General features: G+C 40.9%; 1 protein-coding gene across 1 annotated transcript in view; it reads right to left on the bottom strand.

The window, feature by feature from the left end:
- Positions 1–3,089: 3,089 nt before the first annotated feature.
- Positions 3,090–23,686, bottom strand: part of PDIA5 (protein disulfide isomerase family A member 5) — a 181,227-nt gene continuing 160,630 nt past the window's right edge. Inside the window, exons 14-17 of the mRNA XM_043998311.1 lie at positions 20,720–20,850; positions 13,110–13,180; positions 6,841–6,975; positions 3,090–3,314 (exon numbers count right to left, since the gene is read on the bottom strand). Of these exons, the coding sequence (XP_043854246.1) occupies positions 3,234–3,314; positions 6,841–6,975; positions 13,110–13,180; positions 20,720–20,850 (418 nt within the window). The 3' untranslated portion in view covers positions 3,090–3,233. The remainder of the gene's footprint in view (positions 3,315–6,840; positions 6,976–13,109; positions 13,181–20,719; positions 20,851–23,686) is intronic.

Here is a 23,686-nt window from a genome sequence, read left to right as displayed (position 1 = left end):
GGCAGGCCCTTTTACTGTCAATTAGCTCTGATTGTAAGGAATTGTTCTTCCTTAGCAGGACCTAAAATTTGCTTCTAATTTCTACCAACTGATCTTTGTATTACTTCCCAGAGCAAGAGAGATGTCCATTCCCTTTTCTAGATAACAGCTGTTTGAACTTCTGAAGACAGCTATTCCCCACAGGGCTTCCTTTCTTCAGGCTCACTACCCTTAGCTCCTCCCATTTCTTTCATAGGGCCTTTCTAAATTTTCAGGACCTTTCCTATCATGGATGTCTTCCAGAGGGTCAATGTGACACTTCCAAAATTGAACATAACCCCCTAGTAGGACCATTACCTCCTCTCTTCCAGCTACCATCCTTCTACTATTAACATGCACCCTAAAATACTTACCTTTTTGGATATTGATCATACCACTGGCTCAAACTGAGTTAGTGGACAGCTCAAAATACCCAGATTTTTAAAAACATGAACTGCTAAAAATGGGTCTCTGGCTTTTATTTGTACAATTTGGCTTTAGAACTTAAATGTGACTTTACATTTTCATCTCCATTTATTTTTATCTATCTTGGCTCAGCATCCCAGACTGTCAAGATCACTATGAATTTTAATTCAATCATTGCCTGCATTAGCTATCCCTTTTTCTGATTCCATCCAAGTCATTATGAAATTGTTCAATGATACAGAGCCAAGGACAAAGTCCTGTAATATGCCTTTGGAGAAAGCTCCTTCCAGGTGGTCAACAATCTTTTAACATTCTACAGGTATGATCTCCTTACAATCAGCTATGACCTACCTAACTGCTTGGTAATGTTCCTGTCAGAAGATCCTGCCTACCTTTCTCCATCTTGCCCACAAGGATGTCGTGGGAGGCTTTGCCAAATGCCTGCAGGAAGCCATCTACACCATGTCTTAGAGCTAGCCCTGATCTATCAGTCTAACAACCTATCACAAAGGAAATGAAGTTAGTTGTGCATGACTTGTTCTCAATGAACTCATGCTGGCTTCTAGTGATCTTTGCTTTGCTTTCTAAAAGACTCACATTAGGTCTAATCTGTTTTAGGACTTTCCAGGAGACTGACATTAAGCCCGTGGTCTGCTGTGTTCATCAGAATGAACTTTCCCCCTCATTTTGAAAATCTGGCTTTCTGGCATCTCATTCTGCATGATTTCTTAAAGGTGACAGGTGTGTTTGCTGATCACATCTGCTAGTTGTTCCTGCAACTTGGAATGCAATTGCTCTAGATCTAGAAAACTGAACGATAAGTACCAAAGAGTTCTCTTACTACCTCAGTTATCTTGGGCTTCAATTCCTTCCCAACCATGGTGGTGAACTATTATTTATTCTAAGATTCTCATCTTGAAGATTCATCTCCTTGGAAGAGAAGACAGAAGAGTATACAGGAAGAGGATTAATCAAGGTAGGGCCATATCTAGCCAACAGGGCATTTCCAAGCTTCTCGTGAAAAAGTTAAAAGGAAAGGAACCCACACATAGAGCCCATAACCTCCCTCCCTCTCACCTCCCACAATAGACAATGATAAGTGGGTAAAATATACACATATGCACACACATACACATACACACGGCAGAAACAAAAATATCTCATTCCTAAGAACCCCACCCCAAACAATGTCCTTTGTAGACTGAAGTCAGAGAACTATAATCTGGAAAGTACTTTTGATATAATTTAGTATGCTCCCATCTCACAGATGAGGAAACTGAGGTTCTGCATGGCTAATTGATCCACCCAGGCTCATGCAGCTAGTTAGTAGCAGAGCCAGAAGTAAAACTCAAGACTTCTAATTCCCATATCAGTGTTCCTTCCCCTAAATCATGCTTCCCATTTGTTGAAGATGATAGAGTGAAACTAAATGTTCCATCCAATGCTTTGCACCAAAGAAATGGTCCCCATTCCTCTTTCCCTAATATTCTGAGCTCTGCAGTTCTGGTCACCCCTATCTTTGTTATTCTTTCTGTTAATTCCTCCAGTTTGAGAAATACTTACTATCTTTAGCTGTAGCTGAAAGAAGAGCAATGACAACCAGATGAGCGCATCTGCAGAACACCCACCCTGGGGGAGAGCTGGCTTCTGGGTTTCACACTTGGGGAGCAGAGAAGAGGGTGTTGGTGTTTGAGTGAGTAGAAAGGATGGATCATCAAGAAAGGCAGCGCAGACAGGAGGCAGATGGAGGGAAGAAGATAGGGTAAGAAGCAGACCTGGTGATGGGTGAGTGGCATCCTATAAGAATCTGATTTGAAAAGCAAATTTTTTTTAAAAAGGGAGGGGGATCCTTTTGAGAGGATAAGACTCAATAGGCATAATTGCTGCATGCCCAGAACATGGCATACCTGGCTCCCAACATTGCTTATGTTGCTGAGCTCAGGCATAGAGTAATATCCATATATGCCACCCTGCTTCCACAACACCCCAGATGCAACTTCATCTCAAGGGTCTGGGGCTTGGCCTTGGTCTTTACTCCTGAGACAGTGGCTGATTCCTTGTTTAAAAATGATCAGCACATGTAAAAGAAGTGAGGGGAAGGAAAGGAGGGGAGTGAGAGTGAATTTGAGCTAGAGAAGGAGACAGGGAAATGTTAAAAGAACAGGAGGAGATACAAACACACAGAGACACAGAGTCCAAGAGAGAGAAAACAGAGAACTATGTAAACACATTCCAGGTACAACATATCAGAACTGAGGTCACGGAGATCTGCAAATAGCCCACACTTGTGTCTCCATTCACTTCATTTTCTGGTTTTCCCTGAGCATTATAAAGTTGTTCCCTTCAAACATCTGACAATTTCCCAAGCCTGGAAAAATCTATGTCCAAATGAAGTCTTTCAGTCTCATTTACTTCTTCTATTCCCCTGCCCCTCCCCCTGTGAAAAGCTGAAGAGGACAGACTACCCCCACCAACCCTGGCCTTCAAACAGTCTCTACCTATATAAATATTGCATAGGAGTGTTGCTGGCATTGCCTCACAGAAGAAGAAATGCAAGCTCAGAGCTCAATATGGCAACAAGCCCGTCCTCAAACAATCCCCACCTTTCCCACCCCCCACCCAAAAAAATCCCCAAATCCCCAAACAAGTGGTTCAACTTTATTTTAAAATTGTACAAAATGGCCACGGGTGGCTATAAAAAACTTTGTCTTCAGAAGGTGTGAAAACTCAGGAACAACAAAGCCAGCATCGTTCACAGTGTAGTGGAAAAGCTTCTTTTGAGGCAGAAATCACAATTCATCTTTCTTTTTTCCAAGTCGCTCGTGGTCTCGCTCTCGGAGAGTTCGAACAAAAGAGACAAACCCTGACTCCTGAAAGAAAGGAAGGGGTTGAGGAGAGGTAGGTAGAGTGCAAAGGGGGTGGGGGCAGGAAAGGAAAGGCTCTTTTCATGATCTCTTCCTCACTTTGCTGACAACCTCTTCCCTGACCCCACTGAGAAAGCTGGAGAAGGTGGATTCAGTCATGTCCTATTGGTCCAAGCTAGATCTAACAAGGTCAGTTGGCTGCAATTTTGTTCTATTCCTTCCCCACCTTTGCCCTTTGAAGCTGGTAACATGTCAGTCCTGAACTCTGAAAGCCAATTAGTCACCAGGAAGAGACCGTCTCTTATAGATCCCTTTATGGTATTTTCTGTGTTGCGTGTGAAGAACATGCTGTCTTACCCTCCATAACCAGGACCAGGCAATGAATTCCTTATCCTAGTGTCAGAGGTGGGTTTCTCACACGAGGTAAGGGACAGAATTTATGGCTGCAGGAGAGAGGAAAGCTAAGTAGGTCACATGAAGAGTGACCTAGTTTGATCCTCAATAGCACTGTATCTCAACCAAACACAAATTATTGCTTGATGCTTCATCAAGCACAGCCACGCGGTTCCTTCATTTTGTTCGCACCGTCCTTTTGCTTTCAAAGGGCCCCTTCTCTACTCATATCTCATACCTTCTCCAGGCTCACTTCTTTAGCAGGGACCATAGCAAAAGAGAGGATAGGCAAACATATAGAAGGGTTTTGATATGTGGAGTAGGGAAGAGGAAGGAGTTCCTGAAACGTGGACTCAATTTTCTCAGTAACGTAAAATGCAAGATCATCTGTTAATAGAGAGAGTAGTGAGAATATTCCATGGCACTTGATGAGAGGACATGGTTTGGAATAGCCACTTTGTTCCTATATATGAAAGAGTCAATTGAGAATGGGAAAGGAGAAATAATTGTAGTATAAGGAAAGCTATTAGACCAAGGGGAACATTCCTACTTGAAGGGAATGTTTGTAATTGAAGGCCAATAAAAATCAGATAAAAGAATTAGTAGTGCACCCACTTGGCACAGTGGGGTAACCTCCTCCAGCAGCGTTCAGTCATGGAAAAAGGAGCTAGTGGGGGGACTAAAAATTAGGACAGGAGACAAGAGAGTCAAGGGTAGAAGATGAGTTGATCAACTAAAGGGTCAAGTCTATAATGGGAAGAAAGTGAAGCTAGAACAGGGATGATGGCTTGGGAGAACAGGGTAGGATGGATGGATTGGTGGTCCCCATAAGGCTGAAGAGCAAGGTTAAGAGAAATGAGGCAAAGACAGAAGCAGAAGAGATCATGACCAGAGAGAGAAAGTTCAAAATGTTGAAGGTGGCACAGTTATAGGTGATGCTGAGATATAAGCCATAGCCCTCTCTTGCAGGTAGCTAAAATGAAATAAAGATATAGTTCGTGGGAGTTGATGAGGCTGATGAACTAGCTGCTGAGGGTATTTCAGGGGGTATATCAACCATATTATGGAAGTCTTTAATTATGAGGACAGGAATGGAAGTATTTAGGAAGGCTATGAGCCAGGATAGAACTTCTTCTTCTTCTTCTTTTTTTGTTTTTTGCGGGGCAATGGGGGTTAAGTGACTTGCCCAGGGTCACACAGCTAGTAAGTGTCAAGTGTCTGAGGCCGCATTTGAACTCAGGTCCTCCTGAATCCAGGGCTGGTGCTTTATCCATTGCACCACCTAGCTGCCTCCCCCTTTTTTGCGGGCAGGATGGAACTTCTTTAGAAAGGACAGAGAGGTCTCTTGAGGCCGACAGATTTTAGCCACAAGGATCTAGCAGGATGATGGCATTATAGACAAACATTGCCTCAAAAGGAAAGGAGGAAAGGTTATAGAATTAGGGTTATGGTGATGGTCTGGAAATGGTGTTGGAGAGCCAGCAGTAGGCAGATTATTCCTCCTTCTGGCTCAATATGTTAGGGGGCACAAGAGAAAAGAACAACTGATACTGGAGAGAGTGACTGAGGATGTAGCATCTTTTGGAGAAAAGAGTTCATGGCTAACAAAAAGTTCCATGAAATCCAACACTATTTTTTCCCCAAAAAGGAGACAAGAGAAAGAAGAAAAGGAAGAAAAAAGCTAAGTAAAACTTGTTCAAGCAACTGGACACCAGGAGAAAGAGTTTGATGTGAGTGTCCTGAAGCCCGGCCTTTTAAGACATTGGCAATTCCCAGGAACTATTGCTCTTAGCACACCCTGAATGCAGAGTTTGGTCCAGGGGAAGAGCCACAGGTTCCAGGAGTGAATGATCACATTTTTGGGTTTGTTTGTGGTTTTGTTATTGTTGTTGTTTTTAGATTCTGAGGTGGCCCTTGTTTTCCAAGGCCACCAACATGGCTGGTGCCAGACCTCAGAAGAGGAGATATTCTTATTAATGTTTGTCTCTGCAACCCTAAAATTTAAACCCTAAGTGGCATATTTTGTTCACCAGTTCATTTTTTTTTAATTACATTAAAGTTGGAGTTCAATCAATCTTTGGGGATATAAGTGCAAAAAATGGAATAGTCCATACTCAAAAGGAACTTACATTCTAATGGGGAAGACTACAAGTACCTATAGAAAGATATACAAACATAAATAGAAAGTGAATAAATACAGACATACTGTTGAATACAAGGTCATTTGGACTAGTAATGGGGAGGGAGGTTGGGTTTCAGGAAAGACTTACTGCAGAAGATGATACTGCAGGTATGTCGTAAAGGAAAAGAATCAGTAATCAGTATGAGGTGAAGGCAAAGAGGAGGTACATCCCAGGCATTTGGAAGGGATAGTACTGAGGGACAGAGATGGGAGAGGGAATGTCACATGTGGGCAATAGAGAGAGGTCAGTCTGGTTGAATCACAGCGTGGAAGAAGGGGAATAATATTTGATGAGGTTAGAAAGATAGCTTCCTCCTTACTTATATTAAAGAAGGAAAATGAATATCTATATATCTCTCCATATTTATATCTCTATCTCCTAGAAATACTAAAGTATTAAGATGTTTTAAGTCCAGGGCAGGATTAATGAATATTTTGTTGCAACCAATTTATCTAGCAATCCACAGAGGGATTGTATGAATGGAGTGGTCAGGTACCTGAATCTGAGAGAAGCTATTCTTTTTATACGGCCTTATTAAAATACAATTTATTTTCTGAACAATAGAACTCTCTCAGGTAATCTGGGATATATAGTTGCCATACTTATGCTTTCCTCCACCATCCCCAACAAATCTGACTAATTCCCATACCTCCAACACCCCTTACTGTTACAGTCACTCCCTGAATCAGGAAGGTGATGATATAATAAGGTTAATTATGGTTGAAAGCTTTTCTCAGCATGAAACCATGGGATTGGGTTGCGTATGGAGTTAAGGAGGAGAGGAAGGAAAGGAAGAGAGATGAAGGAATGGAGTAGGCAGTGTTGTACTGAATGGTCCTGGGTCCAGAACCCAAAAAGAGCAGGAAGAAGAGAGGAAGGGAGCAAGAACCGAGACTCAGAAGTGGCACTGAGGGAGGAACTGAGTCTAGGCCTTGTGGTAGTTTCCATATACTCACCGTCCGATCTCCATTATATTTTTCTATCATCTTCCCATAGTTGTAGTAGTTGAAGGTGGGGTAGCCATCAACCCCTTCCTGCTTACACAGATCCCGGTTCTTATCTTTGGCACAGTCAACTGCAGCACAGGCAATCTACCAGGCAAAGGAAACACTGTGTGAGAGAACAGGGCACCTCTGCACACATGGTCTGTAAGACAACATCTCTGGCTCATTTTATGTTGCTCTGTACACAGGCTCTTGACATCATCGTCAGTGGGGCACCTGCTCTAAGTCAGGTGTTCTTTGCCCTGTGCCTAGGAATATCTTTTTAAGAAAATACTTTGATAACTGTATTTTAATATAATTGGCCTTCTTTGTAATCCTATGTATTTACATTATTCTGAGAAGGGGGTCCTAAGTTTCACTAGGCTACCAGAGGTCTGTGACACAAAAAAGGCCAAGAATCCCTGGGCTAAGCTGTTTTTTAACAGCAGTGGGAAGTGAGTTACTTTTTGCTTGGCTCTGCTTTGTGAAAAGTCCCACATTTGAAGCCAGCTAGTCAGGATTAAGCTGTTCAGACAGCACAGAAGGAACAACAGTAGTAATGATCATTTAGAACAAAGTAGACTCACAGCTTGATTCCAGATCCACAGGCTCCAGAGAACCTAATTCTGACACAGTGAAAATTTAGACTCCTCTATTGACGAGCATACCTCTAAGAGCTGAGGGAAAGAGAACAATTCTCTCTGAGCTTATAGCTTGCCATTAAAATAGTCATCATTTTTATAAGCAGTGAGGCCTGTAAAGGAACACAGGACCAAGGATTCAAAATAGCTGAATGAGTCTAAAAGGAAAAGCAGGTAGTGGACTCAAAATAATGGGGTTAGTTCTATGAATTTTCCTCCTTTCTTTCCTCCTTGCCTCCAGTGAGAATTTTCCAGAAGGTTCTGGGTCTGGGAGATTAGGAAAATACCAGAGTGTTCAAAATGTGTCTGAAGAGACCAGCTGGAAGGCTTAAAGGTAAATAGAGTGGTGGATCGGTGGAATAGGTTAGGCACACAAAACACAGCAGTAAATGAATACAGCAATCTCCTGTTTGATAAACCCAAAGACTCTGGCCTCTGGGATTAGAACTCACTATTAGAAGGCTTGAAGGCTAGAGACATGGAGAATTCAGGCTATAATATGGGTTGGAAGGGAAAGAGATACTAAGGAGGAGTGAATGGAGTTAGAGTGCACACATTTCGAGGGGCTAGCAAATGTTTCTAAAGCTCGAGGATTTTTTTTTTTTTACAAGATGTTTTTGTGAGGCTGTCATAGACTTCATAGGAAAGGGAGGAACCTGAGGGAGGTTGTCATAGCTTCTCTCTTTTCCTCTATATAGGATAACCCCCATCTTGGTTCAGATGGGAGTCTCCCATATTCCAAAAGCTCTCTTAAGTAAAGGGATTTCACAGATTTCTAAGTTCCTGTATTTGTCCACTTGTCCTTTACCCTTTCTCTGCCAGGCCCCCTTTTTCTTTTCAGGATCTCCTACAAGTTGGGAAATTTCCCCATATATTATCCTTATATAATCAGACAGTAAAAATGATTTTTTCCCAATAAAAAAATCACTGACCCTCAAGGAAGAAAAAAAAGTTGTTCACAGGTCACATACAAATGAAAAGCAACTTTAATAAAGGAGATTTAAAAAATTATTTTTAGAGAGGAAAATGTAAAAGATTTTAGTTTAACTTGCTTTTAAAATTAAAAACAGGGGGCAATGTAGCATTATTAAAGAGAACTAAAATTATTTTTGCAGTTCCACATTATGGTCAATTAAAGAGGAAATTGGGAAAAGAAGGGGCAAAAGAAAGGAAATGGAGAGGAAGGAAGACTGTGAGTTGTGAATGGAGTGTTCATTTACTTTGTGAGGCTTCAGGCATTCAGACTGGTTGCTAGCTAAGGTTCAGAGTTTTTGAACTGCTCTTTATTTATAAACCTGCCCAGACTTTTCTCTGATGGGAAAACAACCATCCCAATCCTTTCAATCAGTGATGTTTCCTGAAGGCTTCCTAAATGTTCAGACTGTGGCCGGAGCACTGTCAGTTCAGAGGGTACCAGACAAGCAATGAATTACAGACCTCAGGCCAAAGTTCATCATTGGGGAAATTAGGGGACACAGTGGGTAGAGCATCAGGCCTAGAGTTAAGAAGACCTGAGTTCAAATATGGCCTCAGACAATTACTAGCTTTGTGTCCTTGGGCGAGTCACTAAACCCCTGTTAACCTCAGTTTCCTCATTTGTAAAATGGGGATAAAAATAGCATCTCCCTTCCAGGGTTGTCGTGAGGCTCAAATGAGATGATAATTATAAAGTGCTTTGGACAGTGCCTGGTATATACATAACAAGTGTTATATAAATGTTAGCTATTATTAGCTTTTATCATTCTGTTCTCCAATTAATATAGAGATTTGTAATTCCTGAGACAATCCAAGCTCTTAAGCATTGAGTGAAGAAAGCCCTGTGTCAAACAAAGCAGCTGTCCCCCTGGTGCTCATTCTCAGAAGGTCTTGCCACCTCTGCTGTGACCATGTAACTAACAGAAGGCTGTAGCACCATCCTCCATAGGAGCCTTGGGACACTGGGCCAATGAGGCTGCTCCTTTAGCACATCTTTCAAGTATCTGACAAGTATCTTTAGGCCCAATAGCTCCTGGTTGTTCTTCTCCGTATTCGTGTTTAAATTATGAATTTGATTTGTACTCCTGCCCTGAGGCTGTTTGAAGTATAAGGCACAATTTTATAATCTACTAAATTAAAAAAAAGTCTATTCTGAATTTCAAAACAAGGTGGCAGTCACATAATCACGTGCAGCTTGTGGCTGTAAACGCTAGGCCACATCCTCTGCTTCTAAGAGATACAAGCTGTCCGCCTCCCCAAATTTGAACAGTTCATGAAATGTGCCTTCATTCAGGAAGCCTCCTCAGACTCTGTCACGGTAAGGTAGCAGATCTGTCTTCTCCTCCCCTCTCCCCCACCCCTGCCAACAAACAAGCACAGAATTCTCACGATGCCTCTTCCTAATGTGCACTTACTCCCCCAGCACAGAATGCACAGGTTTTAACTGCTTCCTGTATGCCTGACCTGTCTAGATGGTACAGCTGCCTGTTCTTTCCATCTCTGGTCCACGTGGCCAGTGCTGACCACAGAATTAGAGGCTCCTCCAGTTAGAAAGAATGACAGAGACCATCTGGTCTAGCTTTTGCTAGGGGCACTGGGAAGAAGGCGGAGTCAGTGTCAGTCCCACTCCACTGCAACCCACTGTTGGCACTATGTGTGCAGTGGCCTCCCAACCTCTGTCTTCTTCACTGCCCCCCTCCAGAAAGCTATCCACTCTAAGGGCCTTAAACTCCTTCTAGTCTTGTATCTATCATCAGCTGAGGCCACTGGATAAACCAAGTTAACTCTCAGGGGTGGGAGTGCCCCAGCTAAAATATGTACTGCCACATGCAGCTTTATTGATTCAGTAAAATAAATCTCTGCAGGAGCTAATATTGACTTTGGCTATGAAAATGGAAGTGAATAACCAGCTGCATATTGATTGGGGGAAGGAGTGGGGACAGGCTTCTGGAGATAAAAATAAAATTCAGGCTGAAAGAGGCAGAGAAAAGCACATTGAACCAGAACTCTGGGAACCTGGGTATTGTCCCAGCTTGGCCACTAACACTGTGACCTTGGTCAAATGTCAGTCTCTTTGGGCTCCTTATTCTACTCCAAAAGGAGAGGGTTGAATTAGCTGGTCTCGAGGTTCCCTTCTAGCATTAAGGTTCTGTTAAAATAGGAAATCTACTTCAGGAAAGAACTGATGAAGGGACTGCAGAAAGTATCTTTTCTAACTTATATATCACAAATGAAAAGAACCGTCCCCTGATTGTCTGCCAATTATTCCTCCTCCTACACCACAAGGTAGATGGTGTAGCTAGAGTGCCCATGGGAGAAGACAATGATCCCCACTTCTCTCAGGAAGCCTGTCTCACCTTATGTTGATAACATGGGCCTTTGGTTATCTTCTCCTAGCTGTGTTAATTCCATGGCTTCAAGCCGACTCTGTTCCCTTGCCCCTAGACTGGTTAGCACTTTTTCTGGCATCTGTTCTACATCAAAGTTACCTGATCCAAAGAGAAGGAACATAATAAAATCCACATTTCTTCCCATTACCTTCAAGTTTGGGGCAGCTGGGTGGCGCAGCGGATACAGCGCTGGGCCTGGAGTGAGGAAGACCTGAGTTCAAATTTGGCCTGCAACACTTACTAGTTGTGTGACCCTGGGCATGTCACTTAACTCTGTTTGCCTCAATTTCCTCATCTGTCAAATAATCTGGAGAAGGAAATGGCAAACCACTTCAGTATCTTTGCCACGAAAACTCCAAATGAGGTCACCAAGGGTTGTGGATGACTGAAACAACGGAACAACACCTTCATGATTATAGTTTATGACAAAATCAAGATGCATTTACTGTTCCATTTCTGTCTCCTCAAACTCAGCTTTCCCAGGCTGAATTGTTCTCTCCTCCTCTGGTGATTTGTAGGACATGAAAAGTATGTATAGGACAACCATAATTCCAAGTAGCCCCCCCCCCTTCCCCTCCATTATCTGATAGACTGGAAAAGGCATAGTCCAAATGAGTCATCCTGGGAACCCAGCTCCGTGTTCCAATAAGAATCCAAGGCTTACACTACAAATTACTTATTAGTCTGGGCCCCAGAGGAGGTTGAAAAGACCCATGCTGAGAGATGATATACTGCTTGGTAATGCTAACACCTCTGTCCCATCTCAGTCTAGAACCAAATTTTAGCTGAAAGCTCCTGATTCCCCTGTCCCTATAATTAATAGCTGTGGCCCCGGGGCTGTCTACATCTAGCAGGGAACATAAAATAAGACAGATACAAATTAATTTGTCCCACAACAGACATCTAATTTTACTTGCTAAGGCTACTCCTGCTGATTCCCTGCTCTCTCGGACTTCAGACCCTAATGCTTACCTGGTCCTAGAGTACTGTCACCTCTTCCTTTAGCTGACCTCCCTGGAGCTGGCATTTGTTAGGTTACTCCCATGTAAACCAATTCCTGGCCATCCTTGCCTTATTTCTGCCCCAGACAATAGGCTGACAGGCTTTGGACTGAGAAAACTGGCACAAAGTAGCCATGTGCTTGTCCCTGCTGCTCTCATGCTCACAAGGATCTTAGAAAGCATTTTGCCATTGAAATCACTTTTATACACGATGCTTACATTTCCAAGTTAACTATAAATGACTATTCTATAATGATGCAGCAGAACTGTAGCCATTGTTTACAATATTTAAAAACTGTTTTTCACTGTAAATGCACAGAAAATTGCAGCTACACGAAGTGTTAAATTAGCTTTTGTGGATTATGAGGGGAAACTAACTATATTCTAGAACAGTATTTCTATAGAAAAATGTGTTCTAAGCTCTAAGCAAACAACTTACAAATGAACTTAAAAAGAAAAACCACAAATGAACTTTTGAAATACAACCCATTTTCAAAATGGGGATGGCCTAGTAAATGGTTTGCAAAATTTTGCCTTTGACATGTTTTGTTCCTTTGGTCATTTGAGACTTATGACGTACCAGAGGAGTATAGAAAAGCTGCATGACAAACTAGAGCGGTAGCAAGCATGCATTTGTTTCATCAATGTAGAAATATACAGGGGAAATTTTTCATTTTCATTGTGTATACACACACATATTTCTTTTATGTGGTATATACAGCTGCTGGACCTCGTCCTCACAGAGCAATTTAGCTGTCTTGAGGAGTACTTCTTCAGGGGCAGGCCATGTTTCAGCACCCCACCAATTCTCTTTTTATTTCTTCACATATGAAACAGAAATCAGAGCTAAGTCAGGTACATGCTAGTGTGCCCAGCCCCCCTCTACCTCTCTTTCCTCTCGATATATTCTAATCTGCAGTTTTAACTTGTTAATTTTATGCTTCATTAGGCTGTGGCTGCAGGTGCCTCTGGCTTACGCATGAGGTGGCTTCATTGATCATAGCCCTTTTCCTCTTCTCTCCTGTTTCCTCTCTCACTGTCTTTGGATGGTAAACCTGGCCCTTTCCAAGAGAACCCTAAAGTGAAGCAGCTAGTGATAAAAATGCCAGCCCCCTCTGCAGAGATGGGCCAGGCATAGGGCAGGCTCCCCTATAGAAGAGAACAAGCATAGGAATTAGTGGAAGAGCAGAGTTCAAGGGTGGAGAACAAAAACAAACAAACAGGGACATCCTTACCTTGCGGTCATCTTTGAAGAGTTCAGCAGTGGCAGTGAAGTTCGGGATTGTATTTTTACAGTGCGGACACCCTGCACAGAAGGGGAGGGAGGGAGAGAGATGACAAGAGTCGGGGGAAGCCAAGTGAGATGGGATGTGGCTGGTATAGGCCTTCCCTATTGTAAGACCACAGTTGAGTAGAAGAGGCTGGAAACAAGAAGAGCTTCCTGAACTTTCAGTGGCCTAGGAAAGATGCTCCATAACTTCTTCTTGTTGTTGTTTGTCCTTTGTTCTTGAAGGCAACCAAAGCCATCCAGAATACTGGCATCTACATGCAACTGATTGTCTAGCATCTAAAGGCACCTCTTTTTTTCCAGAAAGGAGTCTTATTTAATTTCATTGGTATCTTTCATGGCTGGGAGAGCTCAATGCCCATAAGCATTCCTTCTCCTAAGCTGCTGCATTTACCTTCAGACTCTAAAGTTTCTTATGGGGAGTGGGAATGACTTGCTTTTGTGCCACTTCAATCCCCACTGCCCATTAAAGCCTTTCTGTTGCATGATGGCTGATGAAGCCCTCAGAGGGAAAGGCCTCTGCAGTCATCAGACAGACTTCTCACAAATCTATCTTTGTTAGCTTTAACTGATGAAAGCAAACCATCTCTTTCAACTGGTTTCCCTGATATTGTTATAAGGATAGAACTGAGAAATTATTTCCTTGATAGAGGGTAGAACACATCATAATAAAAATCTGAAAATGGGAAAGGCCACTTGCAATGCACCCATGTTTGGAGCTAGTTTTAGGTTTCTATTCTGAGGAGTAAGAGTCAAATGAATTCCCTGTGGCTCTGGGATAAGGAATGAAAATGGCATGTTGACTAGTCTTAGGGGATTCTCTTTCATTTTTTCTTTATGCATAGGAGGAAAAAAACCCAGTATTTTAAAGCATTTTATACCAAATTAAAGATTTAATACAACTTTAAAACTGAATTCTGTCTTAAGCCAACCTGAGAACAGGAGCCTCATTTCCATGGGCTGCTGGAGGTCTTACTCTGCCTAGAAGTAGCAAGATAGATGGGATGACCTTTTAAGGTCTGCTCCAGGTCTGAGGATTGCCTGACAGAGAAGAGAGGAGGATGCTGCATTTGGATGTGGGACTTATATTTATGGTGGAGGGAATAATCTTTAAAATGTTGGTTCTTATAATGAAACAGTAATTATAGTGAAATATCACTAATCTGACCTGAGGGGAAGCATGGGCTAGATCAGTGAGAATCTAGAAGTAAGAGCATTAAAAAAAAAGATTTAATGACAAGCTACTTTTATATAGCTCTTTAAGGTTTGCAAAGTCCTTTACCCACACAATAACCCAATGAGATAGGGAGTGAAAATACTATTACACTGCTCATTGGTGGGTGCCTCTTATAGTTCACTAGAGCCAGAAAGCCCCAAGCAGGACTCACTTGACTCCTCAGCTATCTTTTTGGCAGCCACGTTACATCTGCTCTTAGCCCTGTTCCCTACTCTGCCTTCTAGTTCTGAAGCCATAATCAAATTAATATTCCCATTACTACTGGAAAGGGTGTACTGAGCTATCATGGCTATATTCACCATCACTATAACTTTCCAAACTAAAAATTTCCCCCAGCTCAATGTGCCATCATTCACCTAGAGGTGTAGTCTCCCCTTATGATAGAAGGTAATTGAGGACAAGAACTGTCTTTGCTTTTCTATTTATGTCCCCAGCATTTAGGTCAGCATCTGGCACATGGTAAGTGATTAACAAATATCTTTTTCATTTATTCATTTCACAGAGGAGAAACTGAGGCTCAGAGAGGAAAAGTAATTGGTCCACGGCCATACAGCAAGTGTTGGAACCAGGATGTGAACTTAGGTTGTCTGACTCCGAGGTAAATTCTTTTTCTACTATATCATGTTATCTTTTAGTATGGTTTTACTGCTTTCAAGAACACAAAATATTAAAGACAGTTAACAAAATCTAGCCAAATAGATATCCCTATGGGCCTCCCTCAGTGAGCAGATCAAATTTGTATTTGGCATAAAACTCTATGCTAATAAGTAGTGCTAAAGTGCTTGAAAAAATTGTTCCTCCAAGTAGGCTGTGCATCCTCTTATAATTTTGCTTATATTTTAACTGCTTATTAAATTCTTTACCTACAGAGATTGCGAAGATAAACTTCAGTTCAGACCATGGGGCCCAGGTCAATAACACTTTGTTTTCTCTTTTTTCCCTTTGATATTACAGAGAAATAGAATGAAAGGAAGGAAGAAAGAAAAAGGGAAGATATTAGAAGGGAGGGGATAGTGAGGAAGGAAAGAAAGAGTGAGAAGGGGAAACAAAGAAAATTTAAAAAGGAAAAAAAAAGAAAGAAAAAAATTAACAGAGGTCGGGAAAGAAGGAAGGAGAGAAAAAGAAAAAGAAAGCAAGGGAGAAAAGGCAATTAAATGATTACACTCAAGAATGAAATGATTATTTGTTCATAAATGGCGTTGGAAAGTTTCAACTTTAGGTTGTGGGGGATCAAAATAAAGCAATGAAAGAGATGGCAGGCTTGGGGGGTGGGGCATAGTCCTAGGGCACAAGCTGGATTGAGACATCATTGCCCTGAACAGATTGAATTTCAGGCTAATTTTTGATGAGAGATTAGAAGGCTTTGTGTAGGAGGTGCTCTTTAGCCCTAGATTATCTGGGAATTCTGGCATCTATCTGCCCTTGGCAATCCGTAGAAAGTTTGGGTGACTCGTGGGGGCTGGAGAATCAGTCCCAGGACAGATGGGTTAGAGACTTTCAATGAACAGAAAGAGTAGGCCTCATTCATCTCAGCTATTCTTTAACAACAGATCAAACATCTTTTCCTCCACAAAGTCTTCCCAGCCAGAAATGCCCTTTCTTTGCTGAGGTTTCTTTTGGCACAGTTACTGCTCCTTTCTTAGGCGGTTGCCTTACTTTTCTTTTGTATAATCATTATTTTGTGTATTTTTTCCTCTCTTTACATTAGTTTAAGCTCCCCGTGGCTCCCTTGATACTCTGTTACAATAGACAAGATGGGTGCTTGATAAATTCTCTTTAAATCTGAATTTGTTGATGGTTTTTTGGGGAAGAAGTTTGGTTTGTATTTTTTAAAAGATTGCCTGTTGATGGTGAGTAGTGATATCAACTAAAAGCCTGATAATCCAGGGACTGTACCTTATCTGCATCCTAGGGGACCCCTGCTCTGCAATAGCTATGATATCTTGTCTAAAATGCTTGCTCTCTGAATTATGCTAATAAACTACTGTTCTATAGTGAGAGACATGGGAAGACACTCTTAAAAGAAATAAAGAATGGCTTGAATAACTGGAGAGATTTTTATTACTCATGGCTGGGTCTCACCAATATAATAAAAAGAATAATGTTATCTAAATTAATGTATAGATTTAGTACTATACCAACCAAACTCAAGAGAATATTTTATAAAAGTAGATAAAAATAATAACAAAATTCACTTGGGGGAATAAAAAAAAATCCAGAATCTTAAGGGAAATAATGAAAAAAGTAGGAATGAAGAGGGAATAATTTTTATACCTCAAGTTATACTATAAAGTTCATCATAAAAACTATTTGATAGTGGTTTTAAAAAATGGAAAGGTGGATCAGTGGAACAGACTAGCTATTGAACTAAAAATAAAAACCCAATATTGGAGAAAGAACATAAATCACTTAAAGAAGAACTCCCTATTGGTGAACAACTTCTAAGAAAACTGGAAAGCAGCACGGCAGAAATGAAGTGTAGAACACTTTACAGCACACAATACTTTCAAAATGGCTACCTGACTAAATTTTTAAAAAATGGGAAGAGAACCAGATCAAGTCCCTTTAATAGGTATGACTAGGGGGGCAGCTAGGTGGTACAGTGGATAGAGCACTGGCCCTGGAGTCAGGAGTACCTGAGTTCAAATCCAGCCTCAGACACTTAACACTTACTAGCTGTGTGACCCTGGGCAAGTCACTTAACCCCAATTGCCTCACTAAAAAAATAAAAAAAATTTAAAAAAATAGGTATGACTAGGGAAAGAATTCTTTTTAAAAAAATTATATTTTTTGCCTTTATATCACCTAAATTTCTCCCTGTATCCTCCCCCCCATCCCTCTATGAGAGTCATACAGTATAACTAAAAATATATTTTAAAAGAAAAAAAAGGAGGAAAAGGAAAAGCAATCAGTAAAAGCACTCAATAGAAATATGTATTATATTCCACATCTGTGGACCTCCCACCTCTTCAGAACAGAGGGGGGAGGTGTCTTTTCATATCTCTTCTTTGGGGCCATGGTTCTTTGTTTTAATTTTACAAAATTCAGTTTCAATTTTTTTTGGTGTTTGTTATTCTTTAAACTGACACTGTTATATCAATGTGCATATTGTTTTCTTGGTTCCGCTTGCTTCACTCTAAATTGGTTTGTGTGAATCTTCCCTTGGTTTTCTGTATTTATCATATTGTCATTTCTTTTCTTTCTTTCTTTTTTTTTTTTGGCGGGGCAATGAGGGTTAAATGACTTGCCCAGGGTCACATAGCTACTAAGTGTCACGTGTCTGAGGCCGGATTTGAACTCAGGCCCGTCTGAATCCAGGGCCGGTGCTTTATCCACTGTGCCACCTAGCTGCCCCCCATATTGCCATTTCTTACAGCATGGTATTATTCCATTACATTCATGTGACACGTTTAATCATTTCCCAATAATGGACATCTACTTTGTTTCCAGTTCTTTGCTATAACAAAAAGTTCTCCTAGAAATATTTTGCGTATATGTGGATTTTCTTCTTATCAAACATATACTTTAGGCCATCTACCTAGTAGTAGAATCTCTGGGACTAAAGGTGTAGACATTTTAGTCACTTTATTTGTGTAATTCCATATTGCTTATTGAAATGGGTGCACTAGTTTGTAACTAACCCAACATTGAGTATTTCAATCTTTTTCATCTTTCCCAATTTGCTGTGCATGAAATGAAAATTCAGGGTTGTTATGATGTGTGTTTCTCTTATTATTAGTGATCTGGAGCATTCTTTCATAGTCTTATTAATAATTTATAATTCTTTTGGGAACTATTAGTTCATGGTGAGTGACTTTTGATTTTTTTATCTATCTCTGTATCTATCCTGTGCGTTTTAAAAATGTACTGGAGAAAATAGAAAGTGAATAAAAGGCACAAACAAAGAGCAATGTTGTTACTACTTTGTTAAAAGAAAGGAGAAAAATGAATTTTTTTCCTGCCCACAGAAGTGAACAGTACATGAATTACTTCTCTTATGCTTTTTTATGGTATAATTAAGGGGAGAATTCTTAATCAAACTGGAGACAAAGGTGATCACAAAAGGCAAAATAAATAATTTATATTACATGAAATTGGATAGTTTTTGCACTACAAAAGCAATGTAACTAGGATAAGAAGCAAAGCAGTGGCCAACCAGGAAAAAATTTTTGCGCCAATTATCTCTGATAAGGCTTTGACATCCAAGATACATAGGGAATTAACACAAATATATGACACCAAAAACTATTTCTCAATGGATAAATGGTCAAAGTGCCATTATCTGAACTAAAAGAATATGAACAAAGAGCTCTCAGAAGAGTTGCAGACTATCAACAATTATATGCAAATATAGTCTAAATCATTAATAACAGACTTTGAGGTTTACCTTTACTCCCAGAAAGCTGGCAAATATGACAAAAAGATGTGAACAGTAAATGATAAAAAGACAGGCCTATTCATGCACTGTTAGCAGAGTTGTGGATTGGGTCAACCATTCTGGAAAACATTTCTGGGATAATGCCAAGAAAGTGACTAAGATGTTCAGACCCTTTGACCTTGAGATCTCATTGCTAGGGATATACCCCATGGAGGTCGATAATAAAAAGAAATGCCCAATGTACTCCAAAATACTTAGAGAAACACTTTTCATAGCAGCAAAGAACTGGAAACAAAGTGGATGTCTTAAATGAATGGTTAAACAAACTGATTTGTGAATGTAATTGAATATTATGTGCACTATAATAAATGAAAATGAAAGCATGGAAAGACTTTTATAAGAAGCAAAGTGAAGTAGGCAAAGCCAGGAAAACAATATATGCAATATGCAATCACTATAATATAAGTGGAAAGAACAACAAAAAACCCTCAATTACGAAACTGTGACTATAAAGATCAACCTTGATCTTGCAGATGAGATACAAGAATCCATCTTTTCTTTGCCTCTGTGTGTGTACGTGTGTGTGTGTGTGTGTGTGTTAGATGGGTAGTCATACAGTTTTTTTTTTAGTCATGCAGTTTTAATTTTCTTTCTTTCTTTTTTTTTTTGTTCTTTCCATTTACAGTGTTGCAGACATTCTCACAAAGAAACCCTCAGGCCCTAAGAAACAACGGTAGTGAAGGACTAGAACTCTTGATAAGGAGTCCAAAAGGCAGGAGGTACTAGCTTGAAAAAAGAAATGGGAAACATAGGGAGGGTCCTGACTTGCTAAATCACCTGTCAGAGATTCTGAATCTGCTGAGCTGACAGAATATCTACAGGTGAAGCCTCCCAGGGAGTGCAGCTGAGGCCTCAGAAAGATGTTCTAGATGGAAGTTAGGGGCAGTGGGGTCCCCAGAGGAGGGCCTATGACAACTGGGGGAGTTGGTTACTAGACAGAGCTCTACACCCCCAGGGGTCCCCAAAGACCTCGGCTTTTATTATCTTCACTCCATTTTCTTGGGGAAAGAGAAAGGTGAGAGCAAAGAAGGAAATCCTAAGGTCTATTCTGTTAAGTATCAATTAACGTGTTTAAAATGGGAATACACAAAAGCCCAAAGTCACAAATACCAGTGTAGGAGTAGAGTTGTGGCTCACCCTTAGATTAGTCTTTGATTAAAACCAAAATCTTATGGGAGCTCCAGAGAGGCGACATGGGAGCTGCAGCAGATGATCTGCTGCACCCACAGGGACTCGGGAGGGAGAGGGATGGCGCTATTCAGAACGTGGGTATTTTTCAAATTTTCCAGGCCCCCGAGGTCTTGGGAAGTGTATTTATATCGGTGCCTAATTAAAGAGAAAGAGGAGAAGGTAGAGTATGAAGGTTGGGTGGTGGCTGTCTAAGCTGCCTGCCATAAATAGAAATAGGATGAATTCCCAACAACTGGGGGTGTGAGATACTCCTAACAGGTGAGAGAAAGCAACTTCCTTCTCTGGAAATCTTTAAGAATAGACTAGGTAACTCTCTTCTGTGTAAGGGACTGTTGAGGTACAAATGCTCCAGATCACGGTGTAGGGGAAAAGACATTGCACTTTGACACAGGAGACTGGGTTCAAGTCATTCCTTAGTTGTATTATCATGGACAAAGCCACTTGCCCTCTCTGGACCTCAGTTTCTTTATCTATAATATGAAAAAATTGCATTAGGTGATCGATCTTCTAATCCCCTTTCCAGTTTTAATGGCCTGCAAACCCCAAGAAGTTTCTGTGCACTCAGAGAATCTCTTGGCCTCTGTTTTTGGTCCAGAGACACTATTTTTCAGATAAACGTGAGGCTAGCACTCACTGACTCCCTACTCCACACTAATTTCATGTCAAGATGGCCAAGTCCCTGTCTACTCACAGGGTGCGTAGAACATGACAAGAGCGTGCTTCTTTTTCTTCAGGGCTTCCCGAAAGTCCACTCCAGTCAGGTGCAGCACACTGGTTTGCTTTTCTTCCCAGGCAGGCTCTGGGGGTGGGGGGGCCTCAGGACTGGAAGAAACAGAACACAACTTTGATACCAACTATATGGGGCATCTTCCAGATGCAGATATTCACAAAGATGTACAATGAAAACATTCTTATATTATGTTCTAAAATATGGTTATTTAAAACATATGTTTTGCCAGGTGTGGTGGAGCACTCCTGAAATCCCTGTTTGTGGGGAAGAGGCTGAGAACTGGGGAACCTCTTGGGTTTGGGAGTTCTGAACTCAAGTGGGGTTAAAGCCAATAGTGTGTCTACTGTAAGCCTGGCACTAATATGGTTGCTTGAGGAGGGTAAAAACAGGTCTGGCTCAGAAAAAGCGAATAGGTTAGAGCTGCCATATTGATAAGCATTGGGAGCAAATCCACAAGTGGTCATTGTACTTCCAGTTTGGGCAAGAAAGGTAGAAAGAGGGAGGGAGGGAAGGAAAGAGAGAGAGAAAGAAGGAGGGAGGGAGGGAGAGAGAGAGAGAGAGAGAAAGGGAGGGAGGGAGAGGGAGAGAGAGATGGGAGAAGGGAAGGAAAGGAGGGAGGAAAGAAAAAAAAGGAGAGGGAAAGGAGGAAGACAAAACAATAATACAAAAAAAAGGTCTTGTTAAGCTTAGATTTTTAAAAACCCAAGCCTTTTCATAGAAAGCTCTAATAAAAGGAGAGTTGTGCATTAGTGCTTTTAAGATAGTTACTAAGGCATCATTTAGTATAGATTGAGCATAATTCTTAGGGCCCACTTTTCCACCCAAACTAGCTAAGCGAGAAAGGTGGTGAGATAAACACAACTGTTTTTGGTTTTATACTCATTTTTTCTTCTTTTGCTCCAGTCTCAAGAATAAAAGGTGTCTTTTCTTCTTTCCAAGGCTAATCCCTCCACACCTGTGTCCTGTCTATCTCATTCCATCTCTAAACTGCTCCCTCATCCCAGAAGGTGATATATTTGTCATGATTATTCCTTCAAGCATCTTGAATCTCTGCTTTTACAAGGATTTCTTCTTTTTTTTTGTCTACAAGTATACACAGGACTCCATCTTTAAAACCAAAAACAAACTTTCGCTTTTGTCCCCACTTTGCTTCCACTGTCAAACTTCTCTAAGAAGTGGTCTACACCTAGCATTATTCATTTTTCATTACCCTAAAAATCTAGTTCCTTCCTCTACTGTTCTATTTAAGCTGCCATCCAGAAATATTTTCCTTGATATCCCTGCAATGTTTGACACTATTCCTCATTCTCTCCTGGAAACTTGTCCTTTCTTGACTTGCGTGACATTCCACAATCTGGCTGTGTCATCTCAGCCTCCTTAAGTGGTTCTTATTCTTTCTCTAGCCTTCCTCAAGGTTCAGTCCTCCCATCTACAGTTATCTCTTCATTCAGTGAGCACGTGTACTCTCACATTTTCAATGATCACTTCTGTGCATATTTCAGGTGACAGAGAATGAGAAGCAAAAGAAGGGAAGGCAACATACGCACTTAGCATCTCTTCTTCAGAAATCTCATTTCCTCACACATCTTTATCATTTACCTGTATGAGGATGATTTTGAAATCCTTATCTCTAGTACTGAGTTCTCAGCCTGCATTTCTAAGTGCTTGTTGGACAGTTCCAAGAATGCATCACTGTCACATCAAACTTGGCATGTTTAAAGCAAACTTATCTTTAGAGGCAGTGTGGTAGAGTGGATTTCAGGAATTCTGGTTCTGTTTCCTAAATGTGCTATTGTAAATAAATCAACTAATATCTCTGGGCCTCAGTTTCCTCACATGTCAAATAGGAAAAATACTTTTTGCATTTCCTAAATTATAGAGTCGATATGAATAAAATGTCGTACAAACTTTAAAGTGATACAGAAATGGGGAGTTATTATTTACACTCAGAACTATGGATGGCTGCAACATCCACCTCGTCACCAGGCTCAGAAGTTTATCATCCTTTTTGAGCAGCCCTTCCTTATTTCTCCCATTTAAGCAGTTACTAAATGCTATTGATTCTCCTTTCACAAGATTTCTCGAATGCGAGAGTCACAGAGCCTCAGAATTAGAAGAGACCTACTTCTAGTCCATAACTGAGAAGGAATCCCTTCTGCAACATTCCCCCAAAATAGGCACCAGAAGGAAAATCCACTCCCTCCCAAGGCAGCCCTTTCCATTTTTGAATAGCTCTAGTTATTAGGAGGCTTTTCCTTGTGCCAAGTCTAAAAATACCTCTGCAACTCCCAGCCCTTGCTTCTCGTTGTGTTCTTTGGGAACAAGTAGAGCTATTCTGATCTCTTCTACTTGACAGGCCTTGAACACAAAGTTCGTGTCCATCAAGAATTCTTTTCTTAGTATGTGTGTTCAGTCACTTTGGTGTGGTGGGCATGGTCTCTAGCTTCTTCACTCTCCTGGTTCCCATCTTCTAGATGTACTATGTCTTTTCTTCTTTATTTGGGGGCGGGGGCGGGGCAACCACCTTGCAGGGTGGTTAGGAGGATAAAATGGGATAATTTATGCAAAGGTCTGGGTAAAGTGCTATATACATTTGTGTTATCATGAAATGCAAAGTGCTCTATATGTGTTATGAAATGTAATTCAAAAAGCAATGATTACTTACATGCCTACGTGCCACGCTCTGCTATACTTTGTTAGATGTGACACAATCCACAACAATGCATTCTACATAAGGGGCACTCAATATATAAATTTTGTTGACAGAATGAAAGAGCTTTGATGGCCCTTATTAGGACTTTAACTTTCAGAGCCGGGACCAGGTCCAAAACTAAGGTGAGAGGGAGACTTTTAGCACCAAAGTATGCAAGAATGGTTAAAGACTTTTCTCTCTAAAGAGATAAAAGGAAAAGCATTACCATTAGTTCT

This window comes from Dromiciops gliroides, chromosome 3 (genome assembly GCF_019393635.1).
Source record: "Dromiciops gliroides isolate mDroGli1 chromosome 3, mDroGli1.pri, whole genome shotgun sequence".
Lineage (NCBI taxonomy): Eukaryota > Metazoa > Chordata > Mammalia > Microbiotheria > Microbiotheriidae > Dromiciops > Dromiciops gliroides.
The sequence above is the reverse complement of the archived record's forward strand: the minus strand, read 5'-3'. Positions and strand labels throughout refer to the sequence as shown.